The 21487-nt window shown below is 40.5% G+C and overlaps 1 protein-coding gene across 3 annotated transcripts; it reads right to left on the reverse strand.

Moving 5' to 3' along the window:
- Positions 1–245: 245 nt before the first annotated feature.
- On the reverse strand, positions 246–21074 carry scube2 (signal peptide, CUB domain, EGF-like 2). Of its 3 annotated transcripts, none has more exons than XM_044203532.1 (23): positions 20825–21074; positions 20254–20373; positions 19759–19884; positions 19246–19380; positions 18227–18352; positions 17983–18099; positions 16629–16718; positions 15852–15968; positions 15614–15736; positions 14816–14932; positions 14518–14640; positions 14117–14233; positions 12103–12192; positions 11852–11974; positions 10963–11130; positions 10300–10503; positions 5618–5788; positions 3978–4145; positions 3269–3430; positions 2923–3120; positions 2385–2537; positions 2193–2272; positions 246–1493 (listed from the first exon to the last, which is right to left on the reverse strand). In XM_044203532.1, exons 1-23 carry the CDS (start codon positions 20910–20912, stop codon positions 1347–1349), a joined length of 3063 nt encoding a protein of 1020 aa, XP_044059467.1. In that variant the 5' UTR covers positions 20913–21074; the 3' UTR covers positions 246–1346. The 3 variants fall into 3 exon arrangements, with proteins under 3 accessions (XP_044059467.1, XP_044059385.1, XP_044059304.1); XM_044203450.1 differs by having other exon boundaries at positions 10300–10506; positions 20254–20370; positions 20825–21072; XM_044203369.1 differs by having other exon boundaries at positions 10300–10506; positions 20825–21072.
- Positions 21075–21487: the final 413 nt, after the last annotated feature.

Consider the following 21487-nt stretch of genomic DNA (forward strand, 5'->3'; position numbering starts at 1 on the left):
TGATACAGTATATTATCCCAAACAAGTGTACATATCTAGTAAGTAAAATAATATAACTTTAACTGGTCTAATAGAGCAGTCATGATGTGTGTGTGTGTGTGTGTGTGTGTGTGTGTGTGTGTGTGTGTGTGTGTGTGTGTGTGTGTGTGTGTGTGTGTGTGTGTGTGATTGAAATGCAGCTTAAACAATTCAAAAGTTCTGTTTTGTGCCACAAAAAAGTGGTGGAAGGGAATAAAAACACAGAATAAGTTTCCTATCTTTATTTACAGCATATTAGATGTACAAAACCATAAAAAAATATACACACATGTGTCATCTAAGAGAGGTGAATAGCTCAATTCTTCTTCTGACTTTTCATGTACTCTGACCTCATATCGTTGAGTCTCTCAAATCACATCACTTCCAATTCTCTGTCTGCAGAGTGAACAGTTTTTCTTTGGTTGCTAGTTCACGATATATTGATGCACACTGATGTCATTTAGCTGAAGCAGTTGCTGTCTCATGAACGAATAAAAGTCACTGTAAATTTATTTGGAAAGTGAAAAGGTTTTTCAGAACAGCAGCACTCTTCCACACACCTTGGAACATCAAATACACGGGCCACCAGCAATTGCAGCAATGCTATACTGTCAAAATGTACGTAGTTGTTACAATACATTAGCGTTTAACCTAAAACTTTTTACATCATATACAAACATTCATCAGAATAATTGCTTTTGTGGTGCCACTACTTATAGTAATGCTAATGTTCCCGAGAAAACATTTGTGCTATATTTGTTTCTGACATTTAGCAGTATTTCTGTCAATTAACCTCTACCTGTGAAAGTAGCCTATGTTAAAACTAGATACACACTCTATATACAGTATCACTGACATTCAGTATATATCTGTTTAGCTACTAGTATTTGTTTTTTATCATGATACTATTAGCAGATGTCTCATAGCGTTGGCATGTATAGTATTTAGCAATATTCAAATATACAGACTTGCACTTTGGATTTGAATCCTGAGATGGTGACTTTAAAATCTAAAGGAGGCTATAAAGTCATTAAAATTCTTCTGTTGCTATTTAAAACATGTTTTTCCACATTTCCAAACAAATGCAGGAGGTCCAGATCTGTGGGTCTACGCTCTGCACCACTTAATCACTGATCATTTCTCCCTCTTAAAGCTCCACTTGCTTGACTTGTCTTTCTCTTCAGGATCAGTTTCATCAAGTGTGTAGCCGCGCTCAATGTGAAAACAGATATCTACAGAATATTCTTAAAGGAGTCAGATACTGCGGCCAGTATCTAATCTAGGTTTTTCAAGAAATATCCAGAAAACTGCGCAGCAACCGGCCCATCTTAAGGGCGAAGGAATCTCAGGACTTTGGAACGCAGGAAGCGGATGAAGGATTTGGGGAACATTTCTCTTGATTCTTGTGCCGTGTAGTTGAAGAAGTTCTGTGGGTGAGCCAGCACATCAAACAACGCCTTCATCAGTTTCTTGTCCTGATGAGAAAACGTATTGCATTAATGGAAAGCAAAAGCATTTGTTAAAGCCAGCAGCTTGTATTTCCACAAGTCTCCAAAAGAGGGCACTACATGCTCACTGGACCTAAGTACAGAATAAACAGAAACACAAATCTACAAGCGGAGGATTGTACTGATCTGAATAATCAATGTTATTAACAACTTAATTGGGGCGTCCTGATGGGAACTGCATAATTGAAATGTCACTAGTTCAATACTAGAAGATTAAAGATACTTTAAAATCATCTAAGACTGCAGCAGAAACCATGTTCTCCTCTTTTTTTGGCCTTCTCTTTGTGTATTGTATATTGTTTTCTTTTGTAGGTGTAGATATGGTGGGTATGGATCTCAGGATGTAGCATTTTGTTATGTTTTCCTTGGTTAGTGATATGACTCAAAACCTATAAATAAAATATATATTAATATGGGCTATGTAAATACATAGTCATTAAACATTTTTCTATTCATTACCCATTCATATGTTCTATTTGTTTGGATGAAGAATCAAAGGTGCAATACAGTAAAAAGTGTCAAATTATAAATGAAACATTTATACACAACAACATGTCTGACAAACGTTTCTTCACATTTCTCTGGCTGCCACTGTTCTGGTCCAGAGTTAGAATACACAACATAAAAACGATAAGTGCTCCTTGTTAAACATTTGTACCTACATACCTTGAGAATTTCCTGGTGATTCTCTGAAGCGTATAATCTTCCATCTCTGACTATGTCTTCTATCAATTCCTGGTAGTCCTCTGAAACAAATAAAGTCCACAAACAGCTCATTAATGCAACCAATCAAATCACATTTTCCTGACACACTGAGGTAGCAGCATCATAGTTACAGCGCAAAACATGTCGTCTTACCATCGTATGTCACATATGGGACCTGGAAGCCTTTCCCACTGTTTCCCTCGTTGGACCTGAACTGTATCCAAAGCCTCTTGGAGCGAGAGGTGAAAGCGATGGGACGTTCGTACGTTTGACAAGTCTCGTAGGTTGTCACAGAGTTGGAGATAGCTGTGAAATGACAATATGAGCACACAGGACGGCGTCTATAATTAGCTTACAACATTAATGCTAGTAGTCTGCTGTAATCGCAGTAAGACAAATAAGATATTGACACGTTATGTTGGTTCTCCTTGGTAACATTTTTATATAATTTTGGCCACTCTGATGTAAAATTACATTGAAGCTTCTTTGCACACACAGACTGTACACGCACACATCCACTTGTTTTCGTCACTTCTGAGGACATTGAGAAGTGCCTCACCCGAACCTTACCCCAACCTAAGCATAACCAAACCAAAACAAATCTTAACCCTAAAGTAATGGTTAACCTCTTGGTGGTATAGTTTATGATAATTAATACACTCACACAAACACATACGCAGTTAAAACTTACAGCTTTTTCTCATTACTAAGTAGTCTCCACACTCGTCCTCAATAGGCAGGTAGATTTCTGGGACAACAATAAGGATCCTGCGTTTGGGCGGTGGGTTGATGGTCCAGGTGCACTCGACATTGGCTGGGTAGTTCCCCGGGTAGTTGGGGGACTCGATGTAGCCAGTAAAATCTCCCAGATGTCCTCCACACTGTCGGTCTGTGAAGTGACACAGATGTGTCAAATAGGTTTTATTGTTCTTGGTGCAGCAAGGTGAATTATCTGGAACTGAAACCCAAATTGCTGCTGTATTTCATCTTCTATGTGTATATGTTTCAGAGGCATTGCTGTGTACAGACATACATACTTTTGCATTGCATGATGTTAGTGGAGCCATCAAAGTCGGTGGTGGTGTTTCCAGGGCAAGCAACGCAGTAGTTCTGCCCAAACTCTCCTTGAAACGTGCCCATGGGACAGCGGATGCAGCGGTGTGTGCTGGTGTTGTAGTAATGTCCTGGAGAGCACTGGACTGCAGGAACCAAGAATGGTGATAGAGGGCTGTTAGTTCATATAATGCTCCCAATATTCAGTTGTTCAGTTCAGTTGTAGTAATGAGTTTACATCGCTTGAAAGATTGCATGCTAATCAGTGGGTCTAGAAAATCTTCTGCCAGGTTGTGCTTAGAAAACCTTTACAAAACCAGTTATTTTATACATAAAAATACAATCATCAAGTCAACCAAGCTAAAACCAAGTCTAGTTCCTGAAAGGTTGACATCTAAGAGGTGCATCAGTTTTAAACTGACTCGAGAGCCTAAATGTGCAGACAATACAGCAGCTGCAGAGGGCGGCAAAGTTCCTGTCAACATCCAAAACAGCTCCATAGACTCAGCAACCACATGATACTGTTGTGATGTCAAGTGAGAAAAAAACTCCAAACAACCACAGATGTTTGACAGGTTTTCATAAACTTTCTCAGCTCCAAAAGAACCTTCTAATCCCTCCATTTATATTAAAACATGAGAAAGAAAAACTAAACTAAACCCTGCAATAACAAAAACACAGATGAGTTCACACCTTTGGTCTCGCACTCCTGAAAGGTAACAGCACCACTGCGCTTGGTGACCAGGTTCCCTCCACAAGGGAAGCAGGAGGTGCGTCCCGCTTCTGGCTGGTACGTTCCCAGTGGGCAGGGCAGGCAGGGGATGAAGCCGCCATGAGAGTACTGACCGGGGGAACACTGACCTGAATACACACAAGCATTTGGTCAAGTCAGAGTGTGATGGCCAAATTTTATCTCTCTTACAAAACGTTTAGAGCCGCACCACTTGGATTAGTTTAATTTCATGTTTTTTTTATGTTTCATGTGAAATATGAGAGAAAATACTCTCCCCTTCTGTTAAGATAAGAGCCTATAGCAAAGCGGAAGCACATGTTAATGGAATGACGCCATGTTTTATCTCCAAGTGCACCACCTCTCACATAGTGTAACTCCTGGATGACTAATACAAACCGGGTGCCAGAGGGAGTTTGCCGATAGCTCTTGTTTAGTCTGACAGAGGAGATGGGATCTGGGATTCAGCCACAAAGTGACTCCGATAACAGCACAGGAGGAGACCAAAACATGGTGGCTCCTTCAACTTTTATTCAGGACTGAAAGAAGCCGAATTTACCTTTTGAATTCAAATACATCTTCAACATCTAAGCTCAAGCTTCTTTGGCTTTACACAAAGCAGAACATCTGCCGGGGAGAGATCTTTATCAAAGGCACCATCGCTTCCTGTGTGGCTCATATTTACAAAACAGTTACCTACATTCTGTGTCCTTCTGTGCCTTCATTGCTTTTCCTGCTTTTTGTTTATGTGTTCCAAAGTTTACATTATATTTCCCTTTTGCTTATGCATTTTCAGATTTTTTGTTTAATTGTAAATACTGTTTTTTTAAGTGCTGTACAATTTAAACTATTGTCATTACCAGCAGGAAGAAATTCTAAAAGCCAAATTTGAAACCATGAAAGAAAACCTTTCTTCTCGAACTTTAAAGGAATAGTTAGACATCTTGGAAAATACACTTATTCGCTTTCTTGCCAAGAGTTAGAAGAGAAGATCAATGCCACTGGCTATACGGTAATTATGATGTTATAACCAGCAGCTGGTTACTATAACACAAATACTGGAAACAGGGAGAAACAGCTAGCCTGGCTGTGTCCGTAGGAAACGAAATCCACCTACCAGTACCTCCCTAATTAACACGTTTCTCAAAATGTCAAACTATTCCTTTAATGAGTTCATATTTGTAAAGCTCCTAATATGATTATGGATGGAACTGTTCACAGTCAGGTAGTGAAAAACTGTGCAGACCCTTCATGGCCTACAAAGGAGCCAAGATAACTACTTACAGTGAAGGTAGGTGAACTGTAGATGTGCCCTGTTCCCACATTATGGTGCCAGTTACCTTTACTAGTGTCTCTCTGTAAGTTATAAGAAGAGGACTGATTTCAGTATGTGGATCTATCTTACAGTTGTGTCGTCATTCAGATACCAGTAAGTTTAACTTTCAAGCATGAAAGTTTATGACCTGAGTTACATGTCAAAACAAAGTTTTTTTGGTGAAGTTTTTCCTTATCTGAACCGAGAATCTAAAGATGGAGGGTGTGATAAAGCCCTTTGAGGCACATTTGTGATTTTGGGCTACATAAATAAAACTGACTGTCTTACCTCCACACTCTGACATGTTTCGAGCTCCGACCACCTTGGAGACGTCTCTTCCTTCAGGTCCAGGACAGACCTCACAAGACATCTGTCCCTCCTCATCCTGATATGTTCCAGCTGGACACAACACACACCTTCCCTGATCCCCGTCGTAGTAAGTCCCAACACTGCAGCTCACTAACAGACAGGTGGGGAATGACACCAAGATAGATTAAAGGTTAATAATTCAATTATTTACTTGTAACAAGACACTCACACACTGGTGCATCCCTGACTATACTCAGCGAAAATTTTAACTGAGGCCTGCAATGTTTCTCCAAGGAGCTGCCAAGCTTGTGGCTGTTTGTCTCTGAGAGCTGATAGTTTTGTCTTAGTGCTGTGGTGAGATTGAAAAAAAAAAATCAAGTTCTCTAAATACTTAAACACATCTTTTATTCTTTCAAAAACAATACTGTGATGTGGAGTCAAGTTGAAACTAATTTAATTATTCAAGTCGGTGAAATCAAACATTTTCCTCACAAACTGAAAACAAACACTGAAGTTTGGGGAGAAAGGGGATATAGACAATGTAAATTGCAGACACGAATCAACAAATATAGCAGGATGCCCTGTGGCTACACACAATCAAACAGTCCTAACCACACTGTCGATTTACACTATAAATACAGCGCTTCAATTGCACGACAAGACCATTTAAGTAAAGTAACCCAGACTTCATCAGCTGCCTCTCAAGTGTAATCAAACAGGACCGTGTACATACTTGAAATGGATAAACACAGTGAAGAGCATCCTTAACACATCAAAGGCATTGGCTGAGCCAGAACAATTTATCAATCAGTTGACAGATTTGAGAGTTTTACTGGCATGGTAATGAATAACACAAGTATCATTGACCTTGGTGCAGTTTAGCAGAGTGTACACCGCAGCAAGCTGTGCATCATAAGTAAAAGTGTACAACATCACTTCCGTTTTATGGTTTATCAAAGTTGATTACACTATTTTTGCTTTTTGCTAAGGCATCTTCTGAATATTTATGACAAGTTATCTGGTGTCTTAAGTCAGTCGTAACACAAAAGAACACATCATGCTTACTGATGCATTATTAAGCACGCACAAACTTTTACACTCCTCAAACTCACTCACAAACTCCTTTGAAAGTTTAACACTAGTAAAAAGAGCTACAACCTTTGATAGACAACTAGTCACAAATATTCAAAGATACAGTGATATTTGTGTTCATAGTGTGTTTGGTGAAGTTGTTTATTAATGTAAGCATATATCAAAATTGAGAAAATATCGATCATGTGAATCTGGCAGGACAATCACGTAGATCTTCCATACCGGCTTTAGGTTATGGTTGAATTGAATGAATGTAGTTATTGAACTCAAAGGTTCTTAGGAGTAGAAACCTGTGTATAATCCAATTTCCATAAAATACAGTAAATGTTCACATACAAAACTAACTTTACAGGGTCCTCAAAGACGTAGCGCCTACGAGTATGTTGTCCGTCAGTCTGTTTGTCATTTCATTAGTGTGTAGTCTGATTCTTGTCACTAAACAGTGCAAGGATCGATGCTAAAATAAAGAGTTTTGCTCATTGTTCATGTTAAATGTAGTCTTATTACCTAAGTTGTCATACATTTGCACATTCATATCAATCTAGATGGAATCTAGAGGAGAGAAAGTAATAAGGTAATAAAGGTCTGCATTCTGTCTTTCACATTAGTTTAGATGCAATTCAAGACACTCACACACACACAGTAAACATATGCGTAGGGACACACATATGTGTACAAAAATAAAAGCATTACTGTTCAAATGCTTCCGCAAACCAACCAAACGTAGCCATACAAAATCATTAAGACAAAAGAGCACCAACCCTCTTCACAGCTGCCTTTGTGCCCTACATCTGACACGTCCTAATACTTGATACAACATGGCTGTGCATCAGGGAGGAGCTTTTAATAGCACCATAAGCACCCCCAACTCTTTTAAAGGCAAACACAGAAGCAAATCAAAGAGAGTATTTCCCTCTTATCTCACAAAACTGCAAAGGCTTGATTAAAGGGACCAAAGCGCCGTTTTGCTTTGGTTCCTCCCTTTCAGAGTGATGCCTGTAATTAATTTGAGAATTACTGCATCAGTCTGATGGTCTTTGGAACTTGACTTGAAAACTAAAGCTGATCTCACACAAGAATAAATCAATTAAATCCTCTGCCTTTAGCACAAAATGTGCCTGAGTTGTAGCATTTAAACTGTCTGTAAGCAGAGAAACCACTATCTCTAAAAGTTCGACACACAAAAGCGTTAATGTAGACCCATTATACGTGGCTCAGAAAATTGTTAGATTTTCCTCCAAAGAAGGAAAATGTAATTCTCTCAAGAGTAGTTTATTTTTTTATACCTATTGTTTACTCTGAAAGACCATGGGGAGCCATCATTGCATTGTCCTCTAACAGCTTTTATTTGACAGAGGGAAGCAGTGAGAGAAGAGAGAGAGAGTGAGAGTGAAAGAGAGAAAAAACTTTGAAGCCTTTCAAATGCAAAGAACGCTTCTATACAGTCCTCGAATTGATGGCCCCAAAGAGGTTTAAAAGACCTTTCACCTCTATTCAAGTCCTCAGTCTTTGCCTACTTGATGACATAAGAAAACACTACGGTATCACAGTGGTAAGGAGCTGAACCCAATAAAAGGGGTCAGGTTTCTGAATCCCCCCATTCTGCTTGGCCCAATCGCTGCTCGCGCCCATCAAGCGGAGGCCCAAACAACTGATGCTAATTGATTCCCATGGTGTGGCTGAAGTCAATTCTCTTTAGCAGTTTAGTGGCTGGGGGTCATGCAAAGTGGCCCCAGCTGGGGGGCAGGGGGGGCACAGCACTCAAACTGCCAGCTTGAATCAACAGCACTTCCTAAACATCTTCAATGTTAAAACAAACACGCAAACAAGTTGACTACAACAGTCAAACAGACATGTGGACACGCACCATTCGTGGCATCTCTGGAACATTGTAATTGTTGACCTGTTCGCACTTGTTTTACGTTTTATATAAATATGTATTCTTGTGCAGTCACATGCTAACAATGCTAAATAAAAGAAATTAACAGTTCAAATAAACATCTGAACAACAAAATATTTACATAATTAATAAACTAAATCATCCATACAATTTCTTTAAACAGAAACAACGTCCTGGTATATGAACAGATGCAACCAGTAACCAAAACGAATCACAGAATCAGAGGAGAGATGCTTTAAAGAGTACACAGAGGTGGAAGCATATTTTTTCCAATTGCAGAGGAGGCTGTGTTGTCATCCCTCTGAGGCAGTGAGAACAAGCCCCAAATGGGGTTTTCAATGGAGTGGGCAAACTGAAAAGGACTAAACTGCACACCGAGCTAAGCCAGAGTGGGAGGTGGGGGAGGAAGGGAAAAATATAGCTCCTTTAAAGAGCTGGAGGTTAAGAAGAATGCCTTTCAGCCACCCCCCCTCCTATCCCAAATTACATGTCTACACCCCTGCCATGGCCAATAGACTGCTTAATGTTGACCTGAAAGCATAGTGGGGGAGTTAAGGAATCAACACACTTAAGACCTGTGTTACTGAAAGATAGAAATAATAAACAGGGGCAGTTTAGGTTTAAATCATGTCAGCACAGCTCAACAGGAGATATAAGTTTGATGTTAATGTAGAGGCCAAAAAAAATATGGTGTTACAGGAAGATATAGGCAACGTAAAGCTGATGATTTTCTTTCAGCAAACATTATCTCATGGAACTACAGGATAGCTATAGTTTCCGACAGTTAAGGTGCAAAGACCCTATTCTTTAGCGGTTCAAAAGAGGGAAAACAAAACCCTAAACAACTCTTCAAACACTTGAAGAGTTGTGTGAGGTTTACTAAAGATCTGGGTCTACATCAGATTCAGACATCTTCAACATTGGTGGTAGACATGTGCATATATCGAACAAAATGCACACCATTTGAATAAATATTTAGACATCTCAACAGAAGAAAGGCACCAGTTTCCTCTCACTGATATTAAGACGGTGTGCAGCAGGCAGCAAACTTACTGTGAGGCCCAAAATTAGGGGCGCACGGTCCCAACAGCCAGAGAAAACACATGCCAACCTTCAGCTCTCTAACACTGACAGTGTGCGGTCTTATTTAATGAACATTTTCTCCATCACAGGTTGTACATAAAACCCAACTGAGAGGCAACAGCTACCAGGAGACCTGCCATCAGCCCTCATGTTACAGTCTTATCCCAGGGAGATGCTGGAAGATCTCGCAGCCTGAAGGGCCAACAACAGTCTCTCTGTTCTTCCATGCTCGCTCTCTCCCTCCAAGTAGCTCATTACAGCATGTCTGCAAACCAAATATGGCACTCATCTGGCCAACACCTGCTCCAAATCCAATCATTAAACCAGCTTGTCTAAATATATCTCACTGGCATGGGCCATTTCAGTTGCTTAAAGACATGACTATGAGTCTACTGTGTGTTTAGCGCCTAGTCAGAGCCATTGCTGCCTTGTGTTAGGTGTAACAAAAGTGGTTGGATGTGCGCTCTTGAGAGATGAAAAGCATAAATATTTCCAGTAGAAGTGATGTCCAGCTGAATGCTGCATGTCCCGACCTTTAACATGGTTTCTGTATTGAATGGCATGTAAATACAAAAACCAAACTCACCACATTTCCTGCCCACCAGCACCTGTCCGGCCACACAGTGTCCTGGCAGTTCAGCTGGCTGGCCCAGACTCTTACCGAGCTCATAGTCAGACCCGGCAAAGTGGAGGTGGAACTGTTCCCGGTTGATGGACTTCCTCAGGGTCCTGATGGTTTTCTTAAGCCTCTTCTCTGAGCGTCGGCGCACACAGTTCAGGTCACAGCTCTCTGCTGAGAGAGGCACTTGATACCACAACTGTTTCCACAGCAAAATGTCACCTCCCACACCATCCCACACCTATCATAAATTGCACATTCATGCCTGGATGCTCACATGCTTAACTAGACATTCACACAAATGCACCATCAAGTCAGGGGAAAAGCAATCTAGGTCACCACTTATAAAGAATTCAAGGAAATAAAACAAAAACACCTCAATTCAAAGTCCCAACCTAAAGCCCACCACCATAGCCAAGTCAAAACAGGAGATACTTTAACAGTTTGGTTTGTTTAGTGACAAATAGACAGCAGCGAAAGAAAGAAAGAAAGAAAGAAAGAAAGAAAGAAAGAAAGAAAGAAAGAAAGAAAGAAAGAAAGAAAGAAAGAAAGAAAGAAAGAAAGAAAGAAAGATGGAGAACAAGAAGCAAAGGTTGCAGGCAGGCAGAGAGGACGCGCAGAGAGACCAACCTGTTACCTCCTGTAGGTTCACATCCAGCTCAAACTCAGCTGTTATCGAGGAGCCGTCCTCCTCGCCAGCTTTCCTGCCATGGCGGCTGCGCATTCGCTGTCCGGACGAGGTGCAGCGCAGGCTCACATAGCTGAACTGGACGTTTTCAGTGAAGAGGAACCTGCTATCTGTGGACATGGCAGACAACCACCCCCCCACGACCACACCACAGCCAGCAGACACACACATACAACACACGCAATCGCACAATTGTTAAAGAAAATCACAGTATTACAGAAAAGAAACACATAACAAAGTTAATGTTGACAGCAAACACCACTCCATACACAGATTGTATAAAACAGTCCTTATAAGCAGTTAATTTGATATTTTTTTGTCATGTAGACTGGAAAGCTGAAAAAAGGATGTTATGTCACAGTGACAATTTCCTTTATTGGAAACAATTATGTGTCCTTTTAGTGACTGTGAGGGATGTAAAAGATCATGCCGAAACCCTTTAGAGAAGCAAAATAATCCGACAATCGGAAACCCATTTGATTGATGGCTAGGTCAGACCCAACTGAAAGGCATGCTATGGCTAATTACATCCTCCCCCTGTCACTGCCAGACAAAGTGCTGCGCTGAGACATTCAAGACACTCAAAACCACATCACTTTCCCCACAAATTTCTTTCACATTTGCCTTTGGTTTTTGGTTTACTTTGAAGCAGCCTTAAGGTCTTCTTTATCTTCTAAAGATTGTGGCTTTAGATGCTGGCACTTCTTGGTTAACCCAAAATGTTTTTTAACCAGTAACATGAAGGAGCTGTAATTTTAATCCTTGTCTATCTGTAATCTAAGTCTTGTGTTTGGAGTCATTGTTATGCTTGTTGTGTGGCAACCTCTGTACCTGAGTGTGCTGAGTTTAAGCTCTCCTTGAGTTTCTCCTGACTTCGTTTTAAGTTGCATTTTGCAGTGCCAGACTTAAAAGTGGCTGTGGTCTTAATGCGTGGAACATTGGCCATTTCTGGACCTGCAGGACAGATGAACAGAAAAATTTGTCATTTTGATCTATTTATGTATCAACCGAGTTGTTCCTGAATACCGTTTTGTGTGGCAGAGCGGAAAGATAAATGTAAATCTGTGATGTTTTGTACTTGCCTAAACAATACAAGCCACTGTTGTTCTTTTGTGCGTCAGCCAGGCAGGGCAGAGGCATTCCACAGGTCACCGTGTAGGAATCCTCCGTCCCTGAAAACACACAAGAGGCCGTGACACACAGACCAACACAGACAAAAGTTAAGGCCACAAAAACCAAGTCAGAGAGAGCAAACAGCCAGCATGTAGGAACACGAAGAGTTGATGACTGTTCACACAACTAGATCTGGATCTAGTGGAGTTTCCATAAGTATGCTTTAGCCGTGCTGCATCAGGTGATACCTGACTTGTACTGTACCATGTCGTTTGGGTCTTATCATTCCAAAAACGTAATGGTAATCATAGAAATCACTGTTCTTATTATTCACTGTACACATACAGTGGTGTGAAAAAGTGTTTGCCCCCTTCCTGATTTCTTATTTTTTTGCATGTTTGTTACACTTAAATGTTTCAGATCATCAAACAAATTTAAATATTAGTCAAAGATAACACAAGTAAACACAAAATGCAGTTTTTAAATGAAAGTTGTTATTATTAAGGGAAAACAAAATCTAAACCTACATGGCCCTGTGTGAAAAAGTGATTGCCCCCTAAACCTAATAACTGGTTGGGCCACCCTTAGCAGCAACAACTGCAATCAAGCATTTGCGATAACTTGCAATGAGTCTTTTACAGCGCTGTGGAGGAATTTTGGCCCACTCATCTTTGCAGAATTGTTGTAATTCAGCCCCATTGGAGGGTTTTCGAGCATGAACTGCCTTTTTAAGGTCATGCCTCAGCATCTCAATAGGATTCAGGTCAGGACTTTGGCTAGGCCACTCCAAAGTCTTCATTTTGTTCTTCTTCAGCCATTCGGAGACCCCGCAACAACATCCGAAGAACTGCATGCCTCACTTGCCTCAGTTAAGGTCAGTGTTCATGACTCCACCGTAAGAAAGAGACTGGGCAAAAATGGCCTGCATGGCAGAGTTCCAAGACGAAAACCACTGCTGAGCAAAAAGAACATTAAGGCTTGTCTCATTTTTGCCAGAAAACATCTTGATGATCCCCAAGACTTTTGGGAAAATACTCTGTGGACTGACGAGACAAAAGTTGAACTTTTTGGAAGGTGTGTGTCCCATTACATCTTTACATTACATTATTGAGATGCTGTGGCATGACCTTAAAAAGGCAGTTCATGCTCAAAAACCCTCCAATGTGGCTGAATTACAACAATTCTCTTCTTATCTTTGACTAATATTTAAATTTGTTTGATGATCTGAAACATTTAAGTGTGACAAACATGCAAAAAAATAAGAAATCAGGAAGGGGGCAAACACTTTTTCACACCACTGTAGGAGCCTCACTGTTTGCTATGCTTTTTCAGAGGTCTATTGAAGTCCATTTACCCCTTGCAATGTTTCAAACTATTGTGGGAACCAAAGATTGACAAAAATCAAGTAGAAAATTAGTACTAGTGGCTCAGTTTGGATTAGTCAACACTTTCTGCAGCTGCTTCACAGTGACAGCTTTCCAGCAGCCACCTCCTCACTTCACGCCTGCCATTACTTTTTGTAAAATGTTTTGGTCCAATTCCATTGTGGCGTTTAACAGAGAAAGCTCTGACAAAATGCAGCAAGTGGGAGCAGAACAGTGAGAACACAGTGATGTTTTTATCTGTTTGATGAATAATAAGAGCAGGAACATATGCAGGAGTGTAACAGAACTGACAGGGACCTCTATATTATGTAAGAGCTAGTGTATGTACAGTAGTTTAGCGGGTCGGCTTAAGTTTAAGAGAAGAAAACACTCAAAAAGAAGATGGATCTGCAGGTGAAGTGATTTGACAATGAGGCACAGGTGTTTACTGCAGTTTGTGCAAACCTTGAACCCTCAACATGAGATTATATGGTAAGATAAACCATTTCCTCTGCAGTATTTGTCTAATGGAAATACAGGTAGAACTGCACTTCGAATCACAGCAGGTCATCATGGCAGGTAAATCATGCTATATGGAGATCTGGTTCAACCAACTCACCGCTGCTGATATGAACTTGGGACTGGCATGTCAGGAAACAGCGGTCCCCTCCCTCCTGTTTACTACAGTTCAAGGTGGGTTTAGAGGGGGGTTTTGCAGGTGGTAAACCCTCAGCCTCTAGATAGAAATCCAAACAAAACTCCAAGGTAAAAAAAGAACACGTCTGATTGTAACAAGGAGGAAGAGGCACAAAAAGTCCAACATCATTGTAGCATTTGGGATGTTTTACTCAAGCAAAAGAAAACCAAGTGACAAGAGTATTAAAGAGAAAAAAGAGAACAGAATTCAAAGTATCTCCTGTTTTTGTCCCCTAAAATGTGGGATGTCACACAATTTACAAAGAGACAGGACAACAGCACTCAACAGATGTGCCTCTCATATAGGAAGAGGCACTGGCTTACCAATGCAGTCCTTTTTGTTCCAGTGTAGCTTGTAGCCAGGATGGCAAAAGCATTCAAATCTACCCATGGTGTTCTCACAACCCTGCTCACAACCGCCATTGTTCACACTGCATTCATTTATATCTGAGAGGAAAAGGGAAAATCATTATTATAATTACAGGGTCCATTTTCTCAACACATCAGTGTGAGCAAGTACTCACTTTTGTATGCTTTTCGGCCTAACACCTCTCTAAATTGAGCACTTGTGTGTTACGCTCAAGTTGCTATGTGTAGCTCCCTCCAACCAGTGTAGACTCACCTCCGCAGTGGGCCAGTCCATACATGGTGTAGCCTTTGTTACACAGACATTGAAAACCACCGGGGGAGTTCACACATGTGTGATCACATGTCCGCTCAAAAAAACACTCATCTATATCTGTAATCAAAATCAGACAGATGACATAATAGCAGGGCAGTCAGTTGCAATCTTCATCAGGAGGGATTTCCCACCCACAGACACAAATTTTGCGTTTGATCCTGAATTTTCCCACTCCATGAAATGTGACATCTACAGTGTGCTACGTCAGATAAAATGGCTTTTGATAGTAATTACAAGTAAAAAGAAGGCAGTGTTTCATTGAGACGCCTTCAATTTAATTGTAGTTGCATCAGGTCAGTATTATGAAAGGCATAGACCCTGATCCAAAGGTTAACAGAAGCGTAGCCCCATTATCAAAAATCAGCTGCTATTACCCTCATACTGACTGACCGGTCTTTTAATACACAATATAACACTAAAAAATAGCTAAATTCCAAAGAAATATTAAAGTTATTCATGTTCTCATCAGTTAAAAAACAAAATAAATTCTGACTTTTTTATCTACAACTTAAACTCTTTAATTACATATGTGACTATTCCTTAACTTATGTTATCACAAAATTACAGGTTAAGCCTTTTCGACTTGAAAAAATCATAGGAAAGGATGTTCACAGAAGCTATGGACATCACAAATGTCTGCTAGTGCTTTGACATCCCACTCCCTCTTGTCTCATGTATGCAAGTCAAATTTGCCGACTGTCCAGAGTTTGAATAAAACAATTCAGGAGCCATTTCTACCTTGACAAGAACGTTCATCTGTCAGCAGCTTGAAGCCCTTTCTGCAGTTGCACTCAAAGCTACCGATGGTGTTCCTGCAGAAGTGATCGCAACCGCCATTGTGAAGCTCACACTCGTCAATATCTGTGGGAAACAGGTGATATCCTGACAACACTTCCTATACAAATCAACTAGCTAAATCAGTGTTTCAATAGATCGCTCCTCTCTGTGGAAGTTTTCTGTGGACTGGCAATCTGACCTTTGCATGTTTTTCCATCCGGCTGCAGTGTGAAGCCGATGGGACAGCTGCAGCGCACGCCTGTGGATGTGTCTTTACAGGTGCAGTCGCAACCCCCATTGTTCACCGCACAGGTTTCTGAAATTACAACACACAACGTGAATGTATGTGAAAAATGCTATGTTATTCCTCAATGTCAGATACTAGATCCTTGGTAAAACAGAACCTTGATATTCTCAACATTGTGCTTTCAAAACACCTGGACTAAAGAGCCGACGTAATATCACAAATATCTTTCTTCCATAGATTTTGAATTATTGTCTAAACTGCCTTGAACACTTGAGGCCATGAAAAATATATAATTCATATACTGTGTTTAATACTGTTTTAAACATGTATAAATGCTGATGATTTATAACACAGGACAAGACTCCCAGAGCTCATCCACTAGCCATGTACTTGGTGAAGTGCCAAAGATATATAATGTTTTACATGTATCGAGCGACCCAGAATCACACACACTGATAAATACTAACTATACAAGAAAAGATTCACACTTTGCTCTTCCCAAATGGAAGGACAATGTGAAATATTTTTCAGGGGGGAAACTGGGGGCAAGAAAGCGAGTGCGCAGTCATTTCACAGTTTGCTTAAAAGACTGAGGAATGCATTGGTTTACGAGACATTAGTTCTCTCCCCTGTTTAACGCCTCTGAGTGGTTCCTGGCAGCTCAACACGCCGTCACGTAAAACACAAATTCGAGCTGTTAGCCTCTGAATGTAGGAGTGTAATTATTACCCATTAACAGTCTTCGTTTGACCCGTTTGTCCACCTCAGTAAAGGATGTGGCATTGTGGTCCGAGGACTCGGTGGTGGCTTCATCTCGTTCTGTGACACACAAAACGAATCATTAATAGAGTATGAATTGGTACACCACTTCACTACATTTACTAAATAACACAAGCACTGTGACTTTTCTATTTGACTTCAACTCTGGTGTTTGTGTTGGTCACCTCTCAGTAACCAGATGCATGTTTACACTTGAGATATTCAGCTTGTAGTGGCTTGGTGTGCGTCAGATAACACACCAGATCAGTAAAGTGAATCTGGAGACAACATCGCAATGATACGCCTGGACCTCACACACACTGCTGCTGGAGGGAGAGGAAATACTCAATATCCTTCATAACCATTGTGTGGAAAAATGCACACTACCTAACAGGCGAACTGACAGAGAGAGATGTTTCCAGTTACTGTGTTTTCATTCATTCATCAAGATAGCCTCTGCATTACTAAAGAAACAAAGTCCGACACACTGTAAGCTGCTCCTGGTATGTGCACTCCTTGAGCTGAGGTCTAGCTTTGTTAAATTCTGAACAGAAATTACAATTAGGAAAAATGTGCTATCTAGAACAAGAACCCAAAACATGACTCGTACTTTTGTCATCTCAATTCTGATTAAATATATGTAAAAACAACCAGCGAACGCTAATGGCCGGTTGTGGTTCATGTGTCAAGAAATATGAAAGAAAAAAAATTCTTATTTCCATTTTGTAGCTTTAAGATTGATAAAATCATCTTATTCCACACTTTCAGATACCATAATGTACATTATCAGCTTGTTTCAGCTCTTCATTGAAGTTACACAATGTTGTTAACATCATCTGGCTTCTCAAGGTCTCGCTTAACGTTCTTCCGAGCTTTCAACCACATCTCATGGTCTTGCTCAGAACTCCATCCACTGAGAAAAACTGTGAGAAAAAGCCGTTTCCAAGGACGAGAATCATTTTATATACATTTCTCCAAAATTCAGCGTGACATATTTCGTACCTTTGGAAACTTTTGGATCTCTTTAGAATTTGCAATGACATTGTGTGAGTTTTAACAATGTTTGGCTGCACAGGATGAGTTTGAAATGACCGAATTACTGGCAGGTCAGTTAGATGAAAAGACAATATATAGCTACATACCTCAGAGGATTAAGATATACTTTTAAAGGGGTTTTAAACATGCATGAGAATATTAAAAACGACAGAAAATGTTGAAAATGGTTCGTGCACAACATAAAGCAGTCTGACTTCAGCATTGGGTCTTACATGGTTTTACGTTCCCTGTGTTATGCAACAACAGAGTCCTCAAACAGTGTGCTCACCTACACACGACCTCTTGTCAGGTTGCAAGGTGTACCTGACGTGACACCTGCATATGGGGCCGTTCTCCGTGTCCTCGCAGATGTGCTGGCAGCCTCCGTTGCCATGGTTACAAGTTACTGCAGGGGTCAACAACATGCAACTATAAGACATTAAATCAGCGCAACGTTCGAAGCCAACTGCGTGTGCGTGACACATTTAGTAGATGTGCAGTGGGAAGTTAGCTTCATGCCGTTGAGCACGTACAGATGCAGCCTCTCTGGTTCCTGGCCAGCTCGAACCCTGGGCGACACTCACAGGCCACACCCCCTTTGGGAGTCTCTTTGCAGATGTGGGCGCAGCCGTGTTCCTTATTCATACAGTTGAGGCCCTCTGGGATAGAAAGAGGGAGAGAGGTACACAATGAAACTCTCCTACAGTGACTGACCGGCTACACACAAAGGCACACATACTGAGAGATTAGTCTGGCATCCTCAAAGACACTGATTGTTCTCACGCCTTACACAACCCCAAAACATCAACCACTGCGTTATTTTTAGCACTTCTAGAGAGGGAAAGAAAAATTCTGTTGCTCAAAAATGTATTTCCTGAAAACAAAGCTTTGCAAACTCTTGTAGTATCTACAACATACTCAATAATGCTTCGAAGTGAAAAATGAGATGAGATGGAGCACCATTTATATAGATGGGTCACAGCTGAGTGGATAGGTCCACGGGATTTAAAAGGGTTGTCAAGAGCTGATGGAGTGGAAAGTCCTTGCATTTAAGTTGACTTCAGTCAAGAAGACAAAACAAAGGCACTTCAGACTAATCTGTGACACAGACCACATAGACCCGAGTGTTGCAGTTATTAACTTATTTTGTTCTCTGGGACACAGAGATCCTTTTCCCACAGCATGTTGCTGCTGCAGATAAAAGCTCAGTGACGGGAGCCAGCCTGAACCCGTCACCCCTCATTGTGCCATCAATCTTAGATTTGTATGTGAATATTGGAGAATTTGCTATGTAATTCTCTGTCTTTTTTCACGGATTAATACAATTAGCAGATACAAGCATCGGCAAACACACACACACACACACACAAATAATACAAACTCAAAACCTCTTTAAAAATCAACTAGGCACTGTTTAAAATTTCCCTTCCTCCAGGCATTTTAAAAGCATTTAAATGTGTGCGACAGAATATCTTCAATAATTCTGAATTGTACTTCATGTGCAGTACAAGCTAATAGATGCAGGCATGGCTGTTGCATGTTGTACACTCACCCACAGAGCGGTGGATGCATGTGTGCTGGTTGTCGCTGAGGAAGAAGCCCTCATTGCAGCGGCACTCATAGCTGCCCATAGTGTTGACACAAGTGTGTTGGCACCCACCATTGTTGAACTTGCATTCATCCACATCTACACAGGACAGTGGATTGAATGCATTGATTAATAAACACTGAAAAAGTATGTGTTATATTCACAAATGAGCTTTTAACTTATATAAATCAAATAAGGCTGTTTTGTCCAGTGTTTGCAAACATTGCAGATGTAAATAAAGCTTTTTCCAGTTAAATATCAGACATAAATATTAATAAATCGTTTAAATCACTGCATGAACAAAACCAGAACTGTTTGTAGTTTTTTTAAAGTTTACCAAAGAGGGCTCAAGAAAAGAAGTGTGAGAAACTTCACATACAGACAACACAAACATGAACTCTTCACCATCAGAGCCGATGATTCAAGCTCTGTCTATCACAAAAGGTTATTTACTTAGTGGTTTAAAGCTGATCTTACCTAGACAGTTATGTCCGTCATGTGCCAAATTGAATCCGTCATAACAAGTGCAGCGATAATTGCCTGGTATATTGTTGCACTCATGTACGCAGCCACCGTTGTACTCCAAGTCGCATTCATCAATGTCTGAGAAGTAAACACCACATGAATGCATGTTCAACTACTGATCAAGAAGTTAAACTGCAAAACATTTTATTCTTTAACAACAAGAACAAGAACTTGAGTGCAACAGGAAGATGTATGTTGTATGTTGTATAGGAAGAATAAATTAGTACAGATATCACAAATTGTATGCTCCTATAGGAATTCAAAAGTTATGCTGCAGTAGATTAAAGAATTTAATGATATGGTAATTACAAACATGTAGTTAGTATTATTGCATTAAAATGTGTGCCTAAACATCCAAACTCTGTGATCCCATGTTGACACTCAGATAGTTTTGGTAACCAGATATGAATGTGAATAAAACAGCTCAACAAAAAGGAGACACATTACCTTCGCAGTGTTTCCCATCTCCTTTAAAGCCTGCTTTACACGTGCACTTGTATGAGTCTTGGGTAGTCTGACAAATAGCATCAATGTGACAGCCATCACTTCCCTCTGCACATGGATCTGCTGAAATCCATATGGGTCTTATAGGTCATGATTACCAAAACACATTCAAATAGTCTAATAAGTCAAATATTATGACATTTACCATATGTGCACATGTTTTGTGAGAATATAGTAAAGAAGACGAGCAAGGAAACTGGTTTAACTGACAAACACTGAAACCTTAACTTCCCTAATAATAATAATAGTAGCCTGCAGCAGGCAATTTGAAAAATAACCTGAAAGTTAATAAGTTACATACAAAACAAAACTTGCTTTACAAACTTGTGTATATAGGGAGCACATAAATCCCCACAGCAACGGTCATTTTTATATAGATGCACATTTAGAGACTAAAAGAAAATGTTAAAGTCACCGCTGGGGAAACAACTAGAGCGCACTCCTGAAAGCGTGCGTAAAGTAGCACTCTCCGCGACTGGAAAACACAACACACACACACTCACTACAGTCCCACCTCGAATCTCTGGACGCGCTGCGCTTTGGCGACTATTTAACACGAGCAAAAACAAACAAAAGTCCCTTGCAGCCCAAATAGCTCCCATGGTGATATGATCCAAGTTTACAGGTCTTCTCAAAAGGACGCGTACGCACTGAAGACGTGACGGAGCGTCCGCCTCATTTTCATTCTAGCCTGTCAATCTGCTTCACAAGGGGCTTTTGAAAAGAGAAAGGAGTGAGTAAGTGAGTGTGTGTGTGTGTGTGTGTGTGTTTTGAGAGAGCGAGAATGAGAGCGTGCGTGCGAGCGCGTACACGTGAAAGTGAAAAACCAGCTTTTGAAGCAGAGCTGCGTCAAGTCAGTCAGATAGCAAGTGCAAAACCGGAAGTACCAAGATTCTGCGTAAAACGTTACAACATCAGTGCGCTGAAGAGGCTTTTATTGTGAAAGCTGTGACCGGAAGTCTTTTGGTAAACCTGACTGGCTGACTTCTTTTAAAGTCTCAACTCTGTAAACATGGCCTTTGGCGTCCGTTTCAAAGTCGACCGTGGCAACTTCTGTGATAAAAATACCAAATACACATTATACAACCACATAATATAAGTGATTTTAATCAAAGACGGTTGGTTAGCTAACTTTCCTACCAACTAGCTAGTCTTGGAATAGTATAGTTGGCCAAAC

The sequence above is a fragment of the Siniperca chuatsi genome, linkage group LG1 (genome assembly GCF_020085105.1).
Source record: "Siniperca chuatsi isolate FFG_IHB_CAS linkage group LG1, ASM2008510v1, whole genome shotgun sequence".
Lineage (NCBI taxonomy): Eukaryota > Metazoa > Chordata > Actinopteri > Centrarchiformes > Sinipercidae > Siniperca > Siniperca chuatsi.